Source organism: Neurospora tetraspora, assembly GCF_033439725.1.
Source record: "Neurospora tetraspora strain CBS 560.94 chromosome Unknown B0H65scaffold_2, whole genome shotgun sequence".
Taxonomy (NCBI): domain Eukaryota; kingdom Fungi; phylum Ascomycota; class Sordariomycetes; order Sordariales; family Sordariaceae; genus Neurospora; species Neurospora tetraspora.
In genome coordinates this window covers 5,639,778-5,657,569 of record NW_026944384.1, presented here as the reverse complement: position 1 = coordinate 5,657,569, position 17,792 = coordinate 5,639,778, and the positions used below count along the sequence as shown (strand labels likewise).

The 17,792-nt window shown below is 52.9% G+C and overlaps 6 protein-coding genes across 6 annotated transcripts; 2 read left to right on the top strand and 4 right to left on the bottom strand.

The window, feature by feature from the left end:
- Positions 1-2,927: 2,927 nt before the first annotated feature.
- B0H65DRAFT_136090 (putative actin-2 protein) lies at positions 2,928-4,767 on the bottom strand. Its single transcript, XM_062820869.1, has 4 exons — positions 4,239-4,767; positions 3,720-4,175; positions 3,340-3,654; positions 2,928-3,247 (listed from the first exon to the last, which is right to left on the bottom strand). The coding sequence occupies exons 1-4, from the start codon at positions 4,545-4,547 to the stop codon at positions 3,185-3,187; spliced, it is 1,143 nt and encodes a 380-aa protein (XP_062685120.1). The 5' UTR covers positions 4,548-4,767; the 3' UTR covers positions 2,928-3,184.
- A 674-nt stretch (positions 4,768-5,441) lies between these two features.
- On the bottom strand, positions 5,442-7,126 carry B0H65DRAFT_556576 (aminotransferase). The gene is made up of 2 exons (XM_062830056.1): positions 5,994-7,126; positions 5,442-5,931 (listed from the first exon to the last, which is right to left on the bottom strand). The coding sequence occupies exons 1-2, from the start codon at positions 6,698-6,700 to the stop codon at positions 5,820-5,822; spliced, it is 819 nt and encodes a 272-aa protein (XP_062685119.1). The 5' UTR covers positions 6,701-7,126; the 3' UTR covers positions 5,442-5,819.
- An 815-nt stretch (positions 7,127-7,941) lies between these two features.
- On the top strand, positions 7,942-10,245 carry B0H65DRAFT_136065 (mitochondrial outer membrane 72K protein). Its single transcript, XM_062820868.1, has 4 exons — positions 7,942-8,238; positions 8,352-9,324; positions 9,377-9,850; positions 9,913-10,245. The coding sequence occupies exons 1-4, from the start codon at positions 8,047-8,049 to the stop codon at positions 10,149-10,151; spliced, it is 1,878 nt and encodes a 625-aa protein (XP_062685118.1). The 5' UTR covers positions 7,942-8,046; the 3' UTR covers positions 10,152-10,245.
- A 2,068-nt stretch (positions 10,246-12,313) lies between these two features.
- Positions 12,314-13,486, bottom strand: B0H65DRAFT_420652 (t-SNARE; the record flags this gene model as incomplete). Its single annotated transcript, XM_062824294.1, has 3 exons — positions 12,314-12,664; positions 12,724-13,251; positions 13,358-13,486. 3 exons carry the CDS (start codon positions 13,484-13,486, stop codon positions 12,314-12,316), a joined length of 1,008 nt encoding a protein of 335 aa, XP_062685117.1.
- A 1,369-nt stretch (positions 13,487-14,855) lies between these two features.
- On the top strand, positions 14,856-15,949 carry B0H65DRAFT_136027 (uncharacterized protein). Its single transcript, XM_062820867.1, has 2 exons — positions 14,856-15,313; positions 15,570-15,949. Exons 1-2 carry the CDS (start codon positions 14,954-14,956, stop codon positions 15,840-15,842), a joined length of 633 nt encoding a protein of 210 aa, XP_062685116.1. The 5' UTR covers positions 14,856-14,953; the 3' UTR covers positions 15,843-15,949.
- On the bottom strand, positions 15,815-17,259 carry B0H65DRAFT_136015 (anticodon-binding protein). The gene is made up of 3 exons (XM_062820866.1): positions 17,055-17,259; positions 16,541-16,999; positions 15,815-16,478 (listed from the first exon to the last, which is right to left on the bottom strand). Exons 1-3 carry the CDS (start codon positions 17,058-17,060, stop codon positions 16,056-16,058), a joined length of 888 nt encoding a protein of 295 aa, XP_062685115.1. The 5' UTR covers positions 17,061-17,259; the 3' UTR covers positions 15,815-16,055.
- Between the last annotated feature and the right edge of the window lie 533 nt (positions 17,260-17,792).

The following is a 17,792-nucleotide window of genomic DNA, read 5'->3' as shown; positions in this document are numbered from 1 at the left end:
AGGCACAAAATCGGCGTTTGTTATTTTTGCTGGCGCATAGCGAATATCAAGATACCCCATGGAGAGAAAGAGAGCCATCATGTACTGGATGGATGTTTTTTCAGTTACCGACACTTTTTTTTTTTTTTTTTTGGGCAGGAATGTGGTCGACGAACAAATTCAAATCGAACATTTTTTGACTGCCATCTACTTTTTACCGCTTCCAACACTTGCAAACGTGACAATGACCTGAACTGAATGGATCGACGAAGTGAAACATTTGTGAACTTCAAATTCCGGCAGATGACCGCATGGCAAGCCGCCGAAACAGCTTCACGGGAGCGAGGGTGTTTCAAGCGGCGTGCTCAGATTCAGAAGGCCGAAGGAAAGTGGCCGTGCGGCTTTCACAAAATTCTTAGAGCTTCCATCCAGGGCGCCCAAACCCTCGTTTGCGCCCGCACAACTGGATACGAATTGCCGGTGCTCGATTCGCAAATTCCAAGGCCCAAGCATAACATCGACCAAGCCCAAGCCCCGTCGCAACATCGGTGTTCGGACCGAGCGTAACCCCCGTACCCCCCGCCCCGGTCCTCCGGCGGGATTCGGCACGCTGGAGACGGGGGCATGGGCCATAGGGGATCTTGAAGGTACAATGCTTGGGAATTCAGCCAGTGATGAAGCTTGAAATTCGAGTTCACGATGTCACTTGTACTGAACTGAAGTTCGGACCGGACCTGACAGTGGGATACGAACATCGTGGAACAAGACCCAGGCGAGCCAGAGGTCTCGCCAAAATCAAACATAGCGAGAGCCCCAAAAACAAAAACGAGTGGAAATCAGGTTTTGATGCCCTAACAGTCTAGCTGGGGGAACTATTGAACCAAACGGTGGGTTTTTGTGAACAACAACAACACCGAAAACTACACACAGTTCAGTATCCTCCCAGCTGGATGGAGCAAGGACAATACCGCAGCGGTATTCACCGCCGGAGGTATACCCTATATTCACTCTAGGTTGGTGGGTTGATGGGATTTTGTGATGGATACAAAACAGTAACGATGCGGTCTTTGTGCGAGCCTGACGAGAATAGAAAACTGTGAAGGACTTCTTCCAGAAGCCACAGGCCAGGCCCCATTGCCAGCCCTTGCCAGCCCTTGCCAGCGACCAAACAGGCCATTGCTAGGACCGTCGGGAATAGCGACGAGCTACATACGACGAGCTATGGATCGTGAAACAGATCCTAGTCAACCAGACCAGTTGGCGAGCCTCATCCGAGTCCCCGGCACCTACACAGTAGAGCTTGACGTCCAAAATGGAATGGAACAAGGAAAGTTGTTGTAGAAGGGGCATTCGTTTCGTCCCAGCAACCCCTCGCCGTCGAGAAGAAACCATAAAAAGTACAGACCATCTATCTCCAAGTCTCGAAACTCTCCGAGGAGATATGTAACCCAGAAGACGGACACTTCGACCTCGCTGTCTGTCGTGCAACTTGCCTGCTTGCCTGCTTTGCCTCTCCCTATAATAAAACGGGAAATGCAGGTAACCATCCATCCACTTCAATACCCGTTCTGCCCGTTCTTGTATATGGAGTGTAGTCCGGAATCCGGTCAGGTCTCACAAAACTTTCCCATGTTGCCTTCCAGCCAGCCAGCCCAGGTCTCACTCAATGTCTGATGTCTCACAAGTGGCAGTGTGGCAGTCTGGCCAGTCTTCCGCAATTGTCGCCATCAGTTGCGTGCGATGCGCACACCACTTCAATGGTGAGTGAGTAGTATTTAGCCCAGCTGTTGCGTTGGAGATATTGCGCCATGTTTGGGATGGATGATGATACCTCTACCTACTTGGACTTATAGGTATGTACATAGAGGGAGATCCGGAAGGTAGTGGAAGGAGGTGATGATATTGGTGTTCGTCATGATGGCGAGCTATGCTGTGTGTGATCCTATGTTCCCTACCTACGAAGTACGAACGTCTTGACTGGGCATTGATTGCTCTTTTCGACTTTCGACTTTCGACTTTTCGAGTCTCCTGTCTGTCTCCAGTTCTTCTTTCTGGATTGCGGTGGTCGAGGTACAGAACATACATCTTCGGTGTACTTACTCTGCTGGACTGACTTCCATGACAAATCGGGGGTATATATATCTACGATAACTCGTATTTTTAAAAGCCAGCCAGTCCATCACCCATCACCCAGCTTCATGACCAAGTCAAGTAGTCAACGTCAGGTCCATTAGAGATAGGCAATGGAATCAAACACACAGTACACATCAACAGTCACATACACAACCCGAACCCTAACCCTAACCGCCCTTCTTTCCAGTTTCCATAGAACTTCTCTCAACGCTTCCATGATCAACATCCAACTCCCGTCCCTCCCGTTCTCTCCCCGGCCTCCCGTGCTCCATATCCCCAACCCACCTGGGCAACCAACTGCTGGGCACTTTTGATCCAAACGCCCTGCCAACGTTCCCGCTGCGCCCCTTGCAAATCCCTCGTCACCGCTTGTGTCGCCTCTGCTCCATCACACACACGGACGGACTCTCGCTCTCCAGTCGCGGAAGCTTCGCTTCGACTTTTTTCTATGATCGACCGACCAGGAGGTTGGTCCCCACAGCTTGTCCGCAGAGGTTGTGTCCACAGCAGTGAAGTGAGCAGACAGTCACAGTGAGAGATGGAGCGCACTGAGTACATACGCGGAGGAGGTATTTAGGACGTTGACTTGGATTGTACATAGTAGCTGGCACTGGCAGGCTGGGGTCATGACTTTTGTTTACCAGCTGCCCAGCAACTGCTTGCTCTATGTGATATGTTTGTTGTACTCTTGTACACTGGTTATCAAGGTGACCGTCAAGGTGCTCACAACGTCTCCCACCAGTCCCTGCGTGCCTGCCTGCCTACCCACCCCTTGTTTACTCTCCAGCCTCTTTACTAGCCCCCTTTGTTCAGCCTCAAATCGGTATGTACCTGATACGATACCTGATATGATATCGGTCGGTACCTGCATGATCCCCCACGACTCCGATCGACCGTAGTAACCACGTCCAGGACCACGGCATATGGCGACCGTCACAAGTATAGGTAGCATAGAAGGTAAGCGTGCTAGGTATGCTGTCGTAAGATGATTGTGATTTTATTAGACAACCTGCCGTTCGTGCCTCGGCCGCCTCGCTCGCTCGTCTTCGTCCTCGTCTCATCATCGTCAACATCATGTAAACTTCGTATGAATGATATCCGGATTCTCGTGCCAGTCGTCAATGCTAACCCACATCTGTTGATCAAGAAAAAGTTGGTTAGCAACACATTTCCCCTCTGGATTCCCTGCTTGTCCATGCCCAAACACAGACACATGCAAAGACATACCTTTCTAAACGTGCTCAAACCCGCCAAAATACTACCGCCAATCCAGGTTGAGTACTTCCTCTCCGGCGGCGCAAAGATCTTTATCCGCATGTCCTTCACCGCGAGCTTCTGCACTTCCGTGAGCAAACGGTCGCCGAAGCCCTTTGTGAGCGTGCTGCCTCCGGACAGCACGATGTTGGAGTACAAGTCTCTGCGCAGGTCCAAGTCCGTCCGGTTGATCGAGTCGACCACTATCTGGTGCACGCCGGGGTACTCGAGACCGATAATCTCGGGGTCGAAGAGAATTTCCGGGGCGCGGAAGCGCTCTGCTCCTATCTGTTGCAAATTGTCAGCACCCAAACAGCCAGTAAAGGGCCAAAGAAAAGAAAATGATAACATACTTTCAACTTATTCCCATCCGGCAACACATACTCGGCAATCTTGGCCGGATCCATCTTGGCCGCCGCCCACTCCTTCTCCTCCTTTCTCGGGTCATGCGCCACATACGTGACGCTCTCCTTGATCAGCCGGACCACCTCCTTCTCGGCGCTCGTGTGGAACACGTAGCCGCTCTTGCGCAGCAGCGTCTGCAGGTACTCGGTCACGTCTCGCCCTGCGACGTCGATGCGCCGGATGCTGTTGGGCACGGTGAAGCCCTGGTAGACGGGCACGGCGTGCGACACGCCGTCGCCCGAGTCGAGGACCACGCCTGTCGTTCGCCCCGAGGCGTACAATGACAGGACGGCTTGGATTGAGGTGTAGAGTGCGGGCACGTTGAAGGTCTCGAAGAGGATCTGGGTGGCTGTGTCGCGGTTTGCGCGCGGGTTGAGGGGTGGTTCGGTTAGAAGGACTGGGTGCTATTGGGCAAGTTGTTAGCTACTGCATCTTGTCTGGTTACCAGATAAGATGGGATGACGAACCTCTTCACTAAGCGTCTTCAACCCCTCATCATACACATAAGCCCAAATCTTCTCCATATCGTCCCAGTCCGTGACGATGCCGTGCTCCAGCGGATATCGGATCTTGAGCAGTCCGCGCAACTCTGTGGCCGCCTTTTGGCCGATAAACACCTCGCCCTCTAATGCGCCGGCCAGCACTCGTAGGTGCTTTGGCCTCCCTACAAAGGAGGGGAAGTGGCATTTTGGTACGTCGTCTCCCGCGAAGCCGGCGCGAATGGTGCCCGAGCCATTGTCGAGCACAATGGGCGCGTTATGCAACGAGTCTGTCATTGTTGTTATATGTGAAGGGTAGGTCGTATTGTGGACATGTAAGGTTGTTGTCCGCTATCCGCCGCTGCCACCTAACCGTCCCAGCGGTGGTGATGCTATCGTAGAATCGCGGAGGCGGGGTGAAGGCTAGGCTTCGACAAGGGTGTTCGCGTCTCTGCGGGAGTGGGCTTCGGTGGTAGGACGTTGGTGGTCAAAGGTCGCCTGTCGTCGGTCAAAGACCCAGAGTAAACAGAAAGAGGTTGTGTGTAGTTGTCGTTTGCAAATCGTATATCGTCAACAATCAGGATGTCATAAAGGCATTGCCAGCCGGAAGTCGAGTGGGCGTGAGGTTGTCTGCCAGCAGCTGTGTTGTTTGGTGGGGACGTGGGAAGGGTCCAGGGTCCGGTTGACGGTTTGGTCTCTGGGAATGTCTTCAAGATCGGATAGCCGCAGGAAGTCAGTCAGTCGTCCGGTCGCAGTGATGGATGTTTTCTGGTGGCACACGACGCGACATTCAGACGGACCGACCTCGATTCGTTCGAAAAGGGCGTCTCTGCTGCAGGGACGTGCCGGTTGGAATTGGGCTGTCGGTCAGAAAGCTCGATTGAATACAGCCAATCAGCGTCGATGAAGATGTGGGTGCACGGGCCATTCTCAGCAGTGGATCCGAAGCTCCCCCTTGTCTCTTCAGCGATATCGCGGGGCAGGTTCACTTCACAAGAGCAACTGTTGAAGTTTACACATTGCAAAAATAAAGTTGCTACTGGTTCGTTCTGAAGATGGTAACTTGGAGTATTACGATAGGTGTAGTATAACCCTCATGTCTAGGGCATTGTGATATGATATATCCTACATCTTTTCAGTTCGTAGGTTGACTTTTGTACTTGAACGGTGGTTCGCTTACAAGGTTAGTTTCCGAAACTTCATCAGAACATACTCAAAAGGATGAAATCAACAATAACGAAACCCCGGGGTCGTTAGTTCGTCTGTGTTGGACCTTCTAGACAAGTAGTTGTTAGCTTGGCTCGGCTTGCGCACCGTGATACATTGCTTCGCAAAATCTCATGAAGGTCTCGCGATGGGAGACAGCCCAGCCTGGTGTGTTGCCCCAGTGATGCCGGAGACGGAAACAAACAAACAATGCCCCCTTATCTGCCTCGGTAGCACCAATGGACAATCGCAAGCTATATCTTATGGTATAACGGCAGCCACTTCAAGAAACGGTCTCCTGGCGCAATGAGAGCATCATGGAATCCATGTCATTGAAAGCTCATCCGCTTCTCTTCTCAGGACCTAGCTCAACTTGACCTTTCCAAAGTAGAATCCCCTCCCACCATTACTCAACCAGCACTCTTCTCCTTCAACCAGCGAGTTTGCCAGTACAACCTGCTCAACCGCAATTCCCCTACTCAAGCGCGCCGTTAGCAGAACTGCCCAATCTAATCATCTCACAGCAGAGAAACTCACCTCTCCAAAGCCCACCTCCTCGTAGTCCCCTCATTTCCACCACTCCCCCAATCCCCCTCCGTCTCTCCCTCACCTTCCCTCACCGGAGGCGTAACCCATCTCCCGTCCCTCCAAAAGTACGGCGTGGCAATACTGCTCTCCATCACCTCCCCTTGCTCATTAACAATCAAGACCTCCTTTCGATCTGTCAACGCGATCCCGTGCCTCTTCCTCGCTTCGTCGTAAACCTGGCGCTTGGTGGTCTTGAAATGGGTATATGTTGACTTTTTGGATTTTTGGGTGTCTACCAGGACCTCGAATGGCGTTGATGTTCCTATCAGGGATATAGTGGGGATATCGGTACCCGGCTCGGGAAGGGAAGATGGGAAGAAGTTGAATGTCGAAGGGACTTGCGGTACGGGGGAGATTGTGATCCCTAGTTCTCCCTGCTCCGAGACGGTCACGCGGACACGGTTGGGGTGGGCTCGTTGCTCGTCGGAGAGGGAGGAGAAAATGAATGAGGAGAGGGTTTCAAGACCGCTGTCACCGGAGAGGAGGGAGACCACAACGGGCCAGTTGAAATGGGTGGCGGCGCGGAGGATGCGGTCCCGGTGGTAGGGGAGCATGTACAATCCGGAGGTCGAGCCGTCACTGGAACCCACGGAGAGGAGAGGGTCGTAGCGGAGGGTGGTGAAGAGGAGGAGGGGAGTTTCTGTGTTGGTCGCCATTGTGAGGTTGTCTGTCTTTGAAGGTTAGGTGCAGAAATGACAGAAACTCGATGTAGAAGGGACTTCGGAAATTCAAGGTGAATGGTGAAAGATGCGATATCCGTGAAGATGTATTATCGGTTTTATATGACACATGATCCACCTTGATGGTCTATCGCTCTCATCTGTAGTCATCCTGTTAGAGATACGAGGAGAGAATCCTCCAGGCCGTCATCACCTAGAGATAAGAAGCCGAGCGCATAAAGACAACCGAGGTCTGGTACAACTTAAGAAGCCGCCGTTGACGACTCAGGAATGAGTTGCAACAAAATGTTCCGATGAAATCAGTCACAGTTGTATCGATCGAAGACGGCAGCGGGAAGGTCTGGACGGGATGACAGTGACACTGATGGCCGATGGCGGGGCGTTCAACTTTAAAGTGGAACCGCCCAGCTGCCCTGGTCTCCACTTTTATTTGACGTAGGCGAAGCTTACCCCACCGTGTGCGGTCATTCTTGGCGTTTGTCCCATTTCCCCTCGGCTGAGAGATATCTCAACTATGGACGTTGATGGTGGCTCATGGTACCATATCTCCGAGGTGTATAAGCTCTAACAATAGACATTGTAGAGCTCTTTGGCTTAAATGATCGTTGAACTTCTAGGTCGAAGAAACCTCAAGGGAAACGGGGAAGTTCAGCTCCGGGTAATTTACGTGTAAACTAACAACGCTGAGCCGTAAGTAGAGGGCATTCAGGTACCAGTTGCCCTGACAAGGCTTCGCAACAGCAGCTTGAAGGAGCTCAGACCACCTCAGCTTTAGGGCCCAACACTGTCTGTTTACATCAGGCCTCGATTGTTTAAACCTTGCCGGTTGCCCAGCCGCCAGCCGCACTGCCGCGCGTGAAAAACAACTTTTTGTCGCACGACGAAGATCTCGGACCTCGAGCCCCAGCAGACATCCATACCCGTCCACGCCATCGAGCAATACCAAGCTTCCATTTGCTACTTTTCCAGTGACTGTGCGCGTACCTGTGGACTTCTTGTGGACTGCCGTGTGCCAAGAGGTAGAACCCGTAGAAGGAGTGAAGGAGTACCCCAGGCCCGACCTTGAAGTTGCCGTGGGCCGCGCTATCCAAACCTATGCGAACCCGCATCATCCACTCAAAAAAATAGAGGAACTTCACTTGTTACTGCAGCAGTTGCCGGATTCTGTCTCTGAACTTGCCGCCGCCGTCCCTTCGTACCCTCGATTGAATCTCCCCCTTCAGCCTTGCCATTCGGTCGTCTCTCTACCGACTCCGATCTAGTATATACTCGGATTGTTTACCTTATCTACTAGAGGTTCTTCTACGCATCACCACATAACCATGGCTCCCACCATCCCGCCGCCCTCCGTCCCCATCCCGGCGGCCACGCCCGTCACTGTCCCGGCCGACTCCTCCCTCTGGGACCGCGTCTCCAACTGGGTCTCCGAGAACAAGGCTGTTGTCTACACCATTGCTGGTGTCTCCGTCGTCATCACCACCGCCGGTGTTGTCTACTACCTCCGCAAGGGATCAGTACGTTGCCGCGCATCTTCCCCGCGTCCCGCGTCCCGCTGCTGCCCTGCGCCCTACCCGGCTGCACGAAGCCTCGCCGTCGTTTGTACTAACGTTTGCGCCCACTTTCGCAGGAGCAGAAGGAGTCCGGCCCCAAGCTCAGCAAGAAGGAAAGGAGGAAAAAGAAGCAGGCCGAGAAGGAGGAGGCCGAGAAGACTGCCACTGCCCCCAAGACAGAAGAGGCTGCTCCTACACAACCCAAGGCCGCCGCCGTCGAGAGCGCCGACGAGCTCCCCGAGATCGATGAGGAATCCGTCGTTAGGCTATCCGAGGAAGAGCGCAAGGCGTACGCCGCCAAGCTGAAGGAGCTCGGAAACAAGGCCTACGGTTCCAAGGACTTCAACAAGGCCATCGACCTCTACTCCAAGGCCATCATCTGCAAGCCCGACCCCGTCTACTTCTCCAACCGCGCCGCTTGCCACAATGCCCTCGCCCAGTGGGAGCAGGTTGTCGCCGATACCACCGCCGCCCTCAAGCTCGACCCCCACTACGTCAAGGCTCTGAACCGCCGTGCCAATGCCTACGACCAGCTTAGCCGCTACAGCGACGCTCTCCTCGATTTCACCGCCAGCTGCATCATCGACGGCTTCCGCAACGAGCAGAGCGCCCAGGCCGTCGAGCGCCTCCTCAAGAAGTTCGCCGAAAACAAGGCCAAGGAGATCCTCGAGACCAAGCCCCCCAAGCTCCCCAGCTCTACCTTTGTCGGCAACTACCTCCAGAGCTTCCGCTCCAAGCCCCGCCCCGAGGGTCTCGAGGACTCCGTTGAGCTCTCCGAGGAGACCGGTCTCGGTCAGATGCAGGTCGGCTTGAAGCACTTGGAGAGCAAGACTGGTACTGGCTATGAGGAGGGCGCTGCTGCCTTCAAGAAGGCCCTCGACCTCGGTGAGCTCGGTCCTCACGAGGCTCTCGCTTACAACCTCCGTGGTACCTTCCACTGCCTCATGGGCAAGCACGAGGAGGCTCTCGCCGATCTCAGCAAGTCCATCGAGCTCGACCCTGCGATGACCCAGAGTTACATCAAGCGTGCTAGCATGAACCTTGAGCTCGGTAAGTCTTTGTCTACGTATTGTTGACCAAATCTGTGCTAACCCGTATGCAGGTCACCCCGACAAGGCCGAGGAGGACTTCAACGCGGCCATTGAGCAGAACGCCGAGGACCCTGATATCTACTACCACCGCGCCCAGCTCCACTTTATCAAGGGAGAGTTTGCCGAGGCAGCTAAGGATTACCAGAAGTCCATCGACCTCGACTCCGACTTCATCTTCTCTCACATCCAGCTTGGTGTTACCCAGTACAAGATGGGCTCCATTGCCTCTTCTATGGCCACCTTCCGCCGCTGCATGAAGAACTTCGACCAGACCCCCGATGTCTACAACTACTATGGCGAGCTTCTCCTCGACCAGAACAAGTTCCAGGAGGCCATTGAGAAGTTCGATACCGCCATCGCCCTCGAGAAGGAGACCAAGCCCATGTGCATGAACGTCCTGCCCCTCATCAACAAGGCTCTCGCTCTCTTCCAGTGGAAGCAGGATTACGCCGAAGCCGAGCAGCTCTGCGAGAAGGCCCTCATCAGTAAGACAGCCCCATCCTTGAACCAGGTCTTGATATCTTGTGTGCTAACATAATGCTTCCAGTCGACCCCGAGTGCGACATCGCCGTCGCCACCATGGCCCAGCTCCTCCTCCAGCAGGGCAAGGTCGTCGAGGCCCTCAAGTTCTTCGAGCGCGCCGCCGAGCTCGCCCGCACCGAGGGCGAACTCGTCAACGCCCTTTCCTACGCCGAGGCCACGAGGACACAGATCCAGGTGCAGGAGAACTACCCTGAGCTTGCCAGCAAGCTCCAGGGCATGAGCGGTGGTCCCGGCATGCGGTAAAAGCATGTCAAGATTACTGTAGCAGCATAAAAAGGAAGAGAAATAAAGAAAGCGATGAAGTTTGAAACGATGTGAAAAGCAGTGTTGTACATTAAAAAGGGTTTCAATTTTGTTGCTGAGATGGTGTAAGGAAATCGAGGCCGTGGGTTGTCAGGGGACGGAATGGATGGTGTTAACATAGGCTGGGATGGGATGGGATGCAATGCTTTTTTATACTTCTCTCCTCTCTATCTCTCTCGACACAACCCTCGTCACTACACATCATCGTCAATTCATTATCATCATATATCATGTCATTGCATTCATGTCATGTTACGTTTTGGGGTCAAATTGGCATTTTGGTTTGAATGGAGTTGATGTCAATGTTCTTCTCTCTTTTCTGTCAGATTTTGTCCACCACAAGATCCAGATGGAATATGCATCCCTTGTCTATCTCTCTAATCAGTATATTGTCACCAAGTTTGTAAAGAATGTTAAAAACCCGTCTTCAATATGAAAGAACTGAGAAGGAAAACTAACCGATGGATACAATAACAGAATCTGACATCAATACGCTTACCTCATGATACCTCCCCTCTAAATTTCTCCAATCCAAAAAGGAATAAGAACCAACAAAACTCGAAGACTTCACCAAATTCCCAATCACCCATTCATTCCCAAAGCACTTCGACCTTCCTGTCTGCTGAACGCTACTTACGGTACCTAGCTATCCCACCCACCCTCACCGACCTTATTTAGTCACAAGTAACCAAACCAAAACAACAAGACACCATTTGACTTTTTCCAAGCATAGCTAGCTCTACCGCTCCGCCGCTCCGCATGGGCACTCAACTTTCATCTACAAATCTGAAAAAAATAGCAGGACTGACTCAACGGTGAAACATGCATGTCCTAGTTACATATCAGAGATGTTATTGGTGATCTTAGCCAGAGGCAGAGTAAGGGAACAAATCGTTTGAGTCCGTCGCTTATCTGTCTGTAGATTCACGGTCCCGGTTTTTTTTTTTTGGTTTTTTTTTTTAGTTTTTTTTTTTAGTGACGGATGGATGACAGTAAGGTGACATGACAGGTTGTGAAGTAACGTCAATTGGATTTAGAGAGATTCATAGAGACTCAGAGGGTGATAGGAGAGTGAGGTAAAGTGAAGTGTGAGTGAACTGCCATGCGGCTGGCTTCATGAACGTGTGATAACCCGTGGTCAATGTGAAATCAACCGTTGCTAGAAGAATACTTGAGCTCTCCTTGGGACTGACTATTCGGGATACGAGTCTTCCCAAGTACGTACTTGATGGTATATCATCCGGCATTATTAGCTTGGAAGAGAGGTATCACATAGCTTACAGAAACCGAGTAGTTGAACAGCAGCTTACTTCGCTTTCAAAATTGGTATGGTATGGCATTTACCCTCTATTTTTCGCTTCAGTCATACACACACACCTCTCATCAAAACCAGAACAACAACCCACACCATCATCGCGGCAAGGATCGACAAGAAAAACAAGCCATAGTAGTAGAAGAAAGTAATTACTAATGTAAACAAGTTTTGGACCAAAAACCATACGGGGAGTATAACATGAAGAAGCTTAGTCGCAGCACACCTGAAGAAGAAACATAAAAAGAAACCCTCCATCCCTCCAACCATCATCCACCGTCCATCCGTCCATCCGTCCATCCGTCCATCCATTCATCGTTCGTGATTATTACGTTCCGGGTTTGTTTGTCCTGAAAACAGTCGTTCGCGTAAACCATGCTTTGCTGACATATCAACCCATGTACATATCATATATATCCGTTCCGCCTCTCTTCCCTTCCCTCCTTTATCTCGTGGGTATTTTGAGTTGTTGTGTTGTTCATTTCGAGTCGGTAATCGGCCATTACCAAACCCCACCGTAGAATCTCTTCTCTCCTGCCATCGTCGCGTTCCAACTCAGTCCTTGAGCCTGAGCCTGAGCCTGACCAACTCCGGCTGCTGCTGAAGGCACTGGGGCAGCCGGTGGACCAACCGTTGGAAGCGGCACAGGCGCCGGAGCCAGTGGAGGAATTAACGGCACTGGAGGGATCACCTGCGCCTGCTGCTGCGACTGTTGCTGCGCCGGCGGCCTGGCCCCTTTCAACCCACCAGCCTCATCTGCGTCTGAATCTCCCGAATCACCACCGAATCTCTAATTCTTCTTGTTCGAGAAGTAGACGCCCAGACCGACACCGAGCGCAATGGCAATGATGATGAGAATGCACACCAGGAGGCAGTACCACTTGAGCTTGCGGCGGTTGCGGGCGTGCTTGACGCCCTTGTCAACTTCCTGGATGCCCTTGTCCATGTTGTCGTTGACCTGTTCCGTCTTTTGGACCACGTCGGCGATGACCTCGCCCTGCTGAACGATGAGCGTGTTGAGGTACTCGAAGAGTTGGGCGAGCTCTTGCATCGATTGCTCGACGCGGAGGAGTTCTTGGTGGCGGGCTTGGACGTTGCCGAGGACGGCCTTGGCGGCGCCGACGCGGTTGGATTGTAGGAGCTGCAGGTTTGAGTTAGTATAACCTCTGGCAATAAGATATCGGGCAGGTAGAAACGTACAGCACTCTGGAAGATCTGATCCTGCTGCAAGTCGCCGCTGCGCACAGCATCCTGCTCCTGGGGCGTCGCATCGGGGTTGACAATCAACAGCTGACGGACAGCCTGCTCGCCGATCTGGCCCTTGTGGCGGCGCTCCTCCACGAGGTAAGCCTGGATGGCATCCTTGTACAGATCCCTGAGGCGCTCGGCCTGGCGCTTCTTGGTGTTGAAGGTGCTGTCGCCGGTGCGGGTGGCATCAGAGACGAGGTTGTCGACTTCGGTCTTGATCTGCGACTTGAGCTGCTCGGTCACCGCCTGCAGCTGCTCGAGACCCGGGGGCGGGCGGCCGCTGGTGTCGGAGAGGGACTGTTGGTGAAGAGTGCGGATCTGGTCGAGGTTCGAGCGGAACTGTTGGATGTGGCCTTCGACGTCGCGGACGCTGTTCAGGAATTCTTGCTGAGATAGAGGAGCGCCGGTGGTTGTGGTATCAGGGCCGTGAGCTTGACCTTGTTGCTGGCCGTATGTCTGCATCTCGTGTGACTCGGGCTGCTGCAAGGGAGTAGGTTAGTTGTCAATATTCCATTGCGACCATGACCTCGGCGCGCATCGACATCATCGGATTGAATGACTTGAGGGATGGAGGGAGCTTGCTCACTTGACCGTAGCCGTTGTTGTCGTAACCTCCACCATAGTTGCCGCCATAGCTGCCGCCATAACCGCCCTCCGCCGTGGGACCCTCGTTGTAAGGGTTGGGCTGACCGTAGGGATTTTGATTATAAGACATGGTTGCTACTGTTTGAATATTTCTGAGATGAAGCCGCTCGTTCGTGATTCAATGACACGGACGCGAATGTGGCGGTTGGGTGGTTGGCGGTTGTTGGATCGATCGATTCAATTGTTCGTCGTGTGAATCGCGTCGGGAGGCGGTGCGATCCTTCTTTCAGTCGCACACACAAAGACCAAGTTGTTCTTCCAATTGGGACGGTAAGAGGGAAGAAGCGAAAAAAATTAATGGATTAAGGTAGGAATAAGGTACGGATAGAATTGACCGGGGGCGCCGGGTGGTATTGACTGGTTTTGTTGTTGCAATGGAAACAAGGAAACCTCGGAAGGAGTGCAGGACGACAATAGTGAATGGTGTGGTGAGAACAAGAGCCCAGCCTCACAGAAATGATGACCGCTGACCAAAAACGAAAAGACGGACGAACAGGCTGCTTCTTTCCGGCCTGACCAGTCACCGAGTGCAACAGACGGAGAGGGCAGTGCGACCTGCAGCGACGGTGCGCTCTCGTTTAAATTTGGGGGTGCAGTAGCGACCGGAGTGTTCCAGGGGCGACCAATGGCCAATGAATTGGAGGCAAAAGAAGCGGGCTGTGGGCTGGCGATCCTCCACCTCTCACGCCGGGCAAGTTTTTGGCGGTGCGGCCATGCTTGGCTGTTAACGCTGTACGGCCTAGTCGTCCCAAGACGGAATAGTTTCAGGGCAGTTTTTAACGCCGACGGACTCGACGGTGCGAATGACCCGCAAAGTCCTTTTTATCGATTTTTGTTCTATTTTCTCGCAGGGTTCCAGCTTCTTGATGCTTTGAGCCGGAGCGGAGATGTTCAAGGAAGTCGGATTTTGGATTGCAATGCTCATGGATGGTAGGAATATCTCATCCTCTCAGTAAAGTGACATGCAATTTATACAGCAATGCCATGATATCAGACACGTTCGTCACATTGCAGGACACGAACCCTGAACGGAGTCGATGGAAGGCCTAGAATCATGTATCGAAGCTCTGAAGCTAAGGGTTGAACAGGGCGGTGGCTGATCATTCCATGGAGAGCTCTTCAACTTCTTTAACTAAATCTCGGAATTGCTGCTCTGTCGCTATGAATAATTATTATCCATCGCCCTCTATTGATGATGAATGCTCAGCCAAGCTCTCGAACCTACAACGGGAAAAGAGTCTCGGTCGCAACAGGTTCCCGACCCACATGCTCTGTTGCTGCGCCCAAGCTCAGCTGCAGTCTGCACGAAATGCAGCGTCAAGGCACAGCTTCAAGAGCTGACGACTGGCTGCTGTGAGGCTGTTGTTGTCAATGTCAACAGAAGGGAAGGGAGGGTAACGCAAAGTACAACTCTAACAGCCTGATGAACTCGTTCACGACAGTGTCAAGCGTGGTATCCGCTGTCAATAGCCCCGACTTGCCGTCGCATCTACCACGTGAACGGTAGGATGGCAAACTTGGATGGCGTAATTCTCCAATGGCAGAGGCATGGGGAACCATCTTGTTGCCGCCCAGTGACGATATCGCCAATTCTACTTGCGCTGTCTGCAGAGGCTGGAAGAGTTGGAACCGAGGAACCAATTGTGTGGACCCTCAAGCAAAAGAGCGTGCAGGCGGCCCCACGAAGCCAAGTCCCCACGCCGACGTGCCCCCTTTTGTTTGGAATGGAGCCCCAAAAGAAAAAGGGGTCCCTTTAGCAGAAAGCTTGGCAGGTCTTGTTTCGAGTTCATGGAATGTTTGCTTTTTCTTTCTGATCTCATTGATCTGCAGACTTCACCCAAATCCGCCTTGCTGCTCAGCTGCTCAGCCGCTCAAACAGCCTGTCTTTTGCATGCCAGTATGTACCCAGTACCAAAATGAAGCACTCGTCGATCGCATGTTTTGTTTATTCCGCCCCTGAGAAATGATACCTTTACACCGTCAACTCCGTTCCGTGTCCTTGTATGTGAACCCAATGCTCTTAAAAATTACATCCAAATCCCAACAGAGGTATCTCATGAGACTGCCGCTTGCCCTTTTTTTCGGTTCCCTCCTCCACATCGATCTTTGCGTGGTTGACCTCCAGTAGGTAGTGTTGACATGTACTTTGACAGACATGGCAGCATCCTCGTTTCACCGCGCGAATCTTCCAGCCCTCACAGCCACTCGGTAAGCAGCCGGCCCAGCAACCCCGCCGATCACCAGTCAGACGTTGGTCCTATCCTCTTTGGTTCCACCAGACCGTCGAAGCTGAAACACAAGACTCGGGTGTCTTGGCCGGCCACGTTTTCCCTGGGGCGGTAGAGGAGGATATGTGCATGAACTCGTCTAAGCATCTGGGAAGGCCTCCCATAACCTGCCAAATACCAAGCCAGCAGACAGACTGATGAGAACGACCTCTCGCCGCCAGATAACGGTTGTGTTTCTCTCGGATGCCCTCTTCTCGGTTTTGTCCGGCTCCACCACCAGGTCCAGTGCGTTGTGTTCGTGGTCCAGCAACAACTTGCCTCTAAAGCCACGCTCTGTTGCTGTGGCCTTTCACCCGCTCACCCATACCAAAAACCACACGGCTATAGCGTCCCTTTCGTCCCATTCGCCGCTTAAAAGTAGTTCTTCTTCCTGCTGGTCCTGGTGTACTGGCTGAGGTGCCATTCGGTATCCGCATCCTTGTTATCGAGAGTGCCCATGGTGATCTTGAATGGCTTCATCGTGAATCGGGGCCCGACCTCACTGAGCTCGACCGAGTCATACGAGGTACGGACATAGACGTGGTGCCTGACCTCGATGGTATCGTCGTTGTTGACAAAGGTAATGACTCTGTTGCCGACGTTGGGTTTCTGTGTCGGCTCGCGGGGCGGGAAGAGGTGCTTGAGGATCTTGACCACCCGCTCACCGAGCTTGGTGTTGAAGCCCTCGAAGATTAACCTGGGGTAGCTTTCGCTGACTGTGCCCTTTATCGACTTGGGGATATCGGCGCGGAGAACGACGTTGTGGAGGGAGACCATGAGCGTCGGGCCATGGGGCTATAGCAATGATTAGCATATGCTTTCCACAAGTGAAATAACATGCCTGGCGGGCAACGTACGAAATGGGAGATGGTCATGGCCGTAGGGACACCACGATGCTCGTGTAGCAAAACAACATCCGTCAAGTTCTGCGCCTTCGCGGCACCAACAAGGTCCTCCAAAACGAGGTTACCACGGTTGAGTCGAACACTGGTGGGTAGTAGGAGACGGATTTCCTTGCTGAACTGGCCGAGTCTGCTGGAGGGATCGCGACTTGTTGTAACCAAGATTCTGGGGTCAATGACACCCGACAACTCCGAGTATTCGTCGTCGATATCGATAGCGTCTCCGTTCACATCCTTGGAAACGTCGTAGTCGTAGTCCTTCCGCAGCTCCTTGTCCTTCGCGATCTCGGGGTCGAGCGGCTTGCCCGAGGCCAGGGCAGACCTCAGCTTAGCGCGCTTCTCTGCAACCTCGGCATCCTTGAGCAGGAGGGCTTTTCGGTAGAGGTAATCCCGCCTTTGGCGAGCCTGCTTTCTCTGTTGCAGTTGTTAGTTATGGACATAGTCTTCAAAGGGTAACTGGGACACTTACAATCATCTTGCTTTGCTGAAATCCTTATCGGACGGCGATAATTGATCCAGAGGCGAATGCGCAGAGCTCGAAGAGTCGTGTTGTCTTTCAGGCGAGAGCGAAGTGCTAGGTGAGGTTGTCGATAAGAATTAAGGCTGCGAAGACAGAAATTCAGATGTCCGGATAGTGGAGGGCGGAGTGGTTGGTGACGACAGGGGTATTCAATGCGACCGGGGGGAAAAAAGTCAAAAAAGTCAAGTACAATCAATGGCACTAAGCGCGGGGTGCACGGACCCTTTCGCTTGGCGGATTTCTTCCCGTCGATTTGCGCCTGCCGGGAATGAGATCGCGCCGAGTCGGTCGGTACGCCACCTTCCCCTTGTGGTTTCCGGTACTCGGGCTTGCAGGGCAGTTTCAGGCGCTGTGACCCGTGGCAGGCAATTCGTCAGCGGGTGCTGCAGCGGACGTCAGTGGGAATGTTCTGTGCCTCTCCAAACAGAAGCTGCTGCTGACACACTTGCCATTCAATCCCTCCGATCCATTCAACCTCCAACCGTGCCAACACAAAGTCGTCCGCCGGCAAAATTCCCAAAGCAAACAACGACTGTGACCAACAACGGCGGCAACCATTTGCTTCACAACCAAGAACCAACAACCCGATAGCCTCACACTGCTTCAACATTCTGGCAGTGTCGTCGTTGCGAAGCCCCGCGCGCACCACAGCCCGCACGCCGATCCGATCCGTTCTGCGATGATGTG

Coding starts and splice junctions, on each gene's coding strand:
- B0H65DRAFT_136090 (XM_062820869.1), bottom strand. CDS start 4,547: ATGACAGACTCGTTGCATAACGCGCCCATTGTGCTCGACAATGGCTCG. Junction 4,176..4,238: donor TGAAGACGCTTAGTGAAGAG/GTTCGTCATCCC, acceptor CTTGCCCAATAG/CACCCAGTCCTTCTAACCGA. Junction 3,248..3,339: donor GTTTGAGCACGTTTAGAAAG/GTATGTCTTTGC, acceptor CTTGATCAACAG/ATGTGGGTTAGCATTGACGA.
- B0H65DRAFT_556576 (XM_062830056.1), bottom strand. CDS start 6,700: ATGGCGACCAACACAGAAACTCCCCTCCTCCTCTTCACCACCCTCCGC. Junction 5,932..5,993: donor AGGAGGTGGGCTTTGGAGAG/GTGAGTTTCTCT, acceptor GCGCTTGAGTAG/GGGAATTGCGGTTGAGCAGG.
- B0H65DRAFT_136065 (XM_062820868.1), top strand. CDS start 8,047: ATGGCTCCCACCATCCCGCCGCCCTCCGTCCCCATCCCGGCGGCCACG. Junction 9,325..9,376: donor TAGCATGAACCTTGAGCTCG/GTAAGTCTTTGT, acceptor ACCCGTATGCAG/GTCACCCCGACAAGGCCGAG. Junction 9,851..9,912: donor CTGCGAGAAGGCCCTCATCA/GTAAGACAGCCC, acceptor TAATGCTTCCAG/TCGACCCCGAGTGCGACATC.
- B0H65DRAFT_136027 (XM_062820867.1), top strand. CDS start 14,954: ATGGCAGAGGCATGGGGAACCATCTTGTTGCCGCCCAGTGACGATATC. Junction 15,314..15,569: donor AGCCTGTCTTTTGCATGCCA/GTATGTACCCAG, acceptor GTACTTTGACAG/ACATGGCAGCATCCTCGTTT.
- B0H65DRAFT_136015 (XM_062820866.1), bottom strand. Junction 16,479..16,540: donor CCATGACCATCTCCCATTTC/GTACGTTGCCCG, acceptor TCATTGCTATAG/CCCCATGGCCCGACGCTCAT.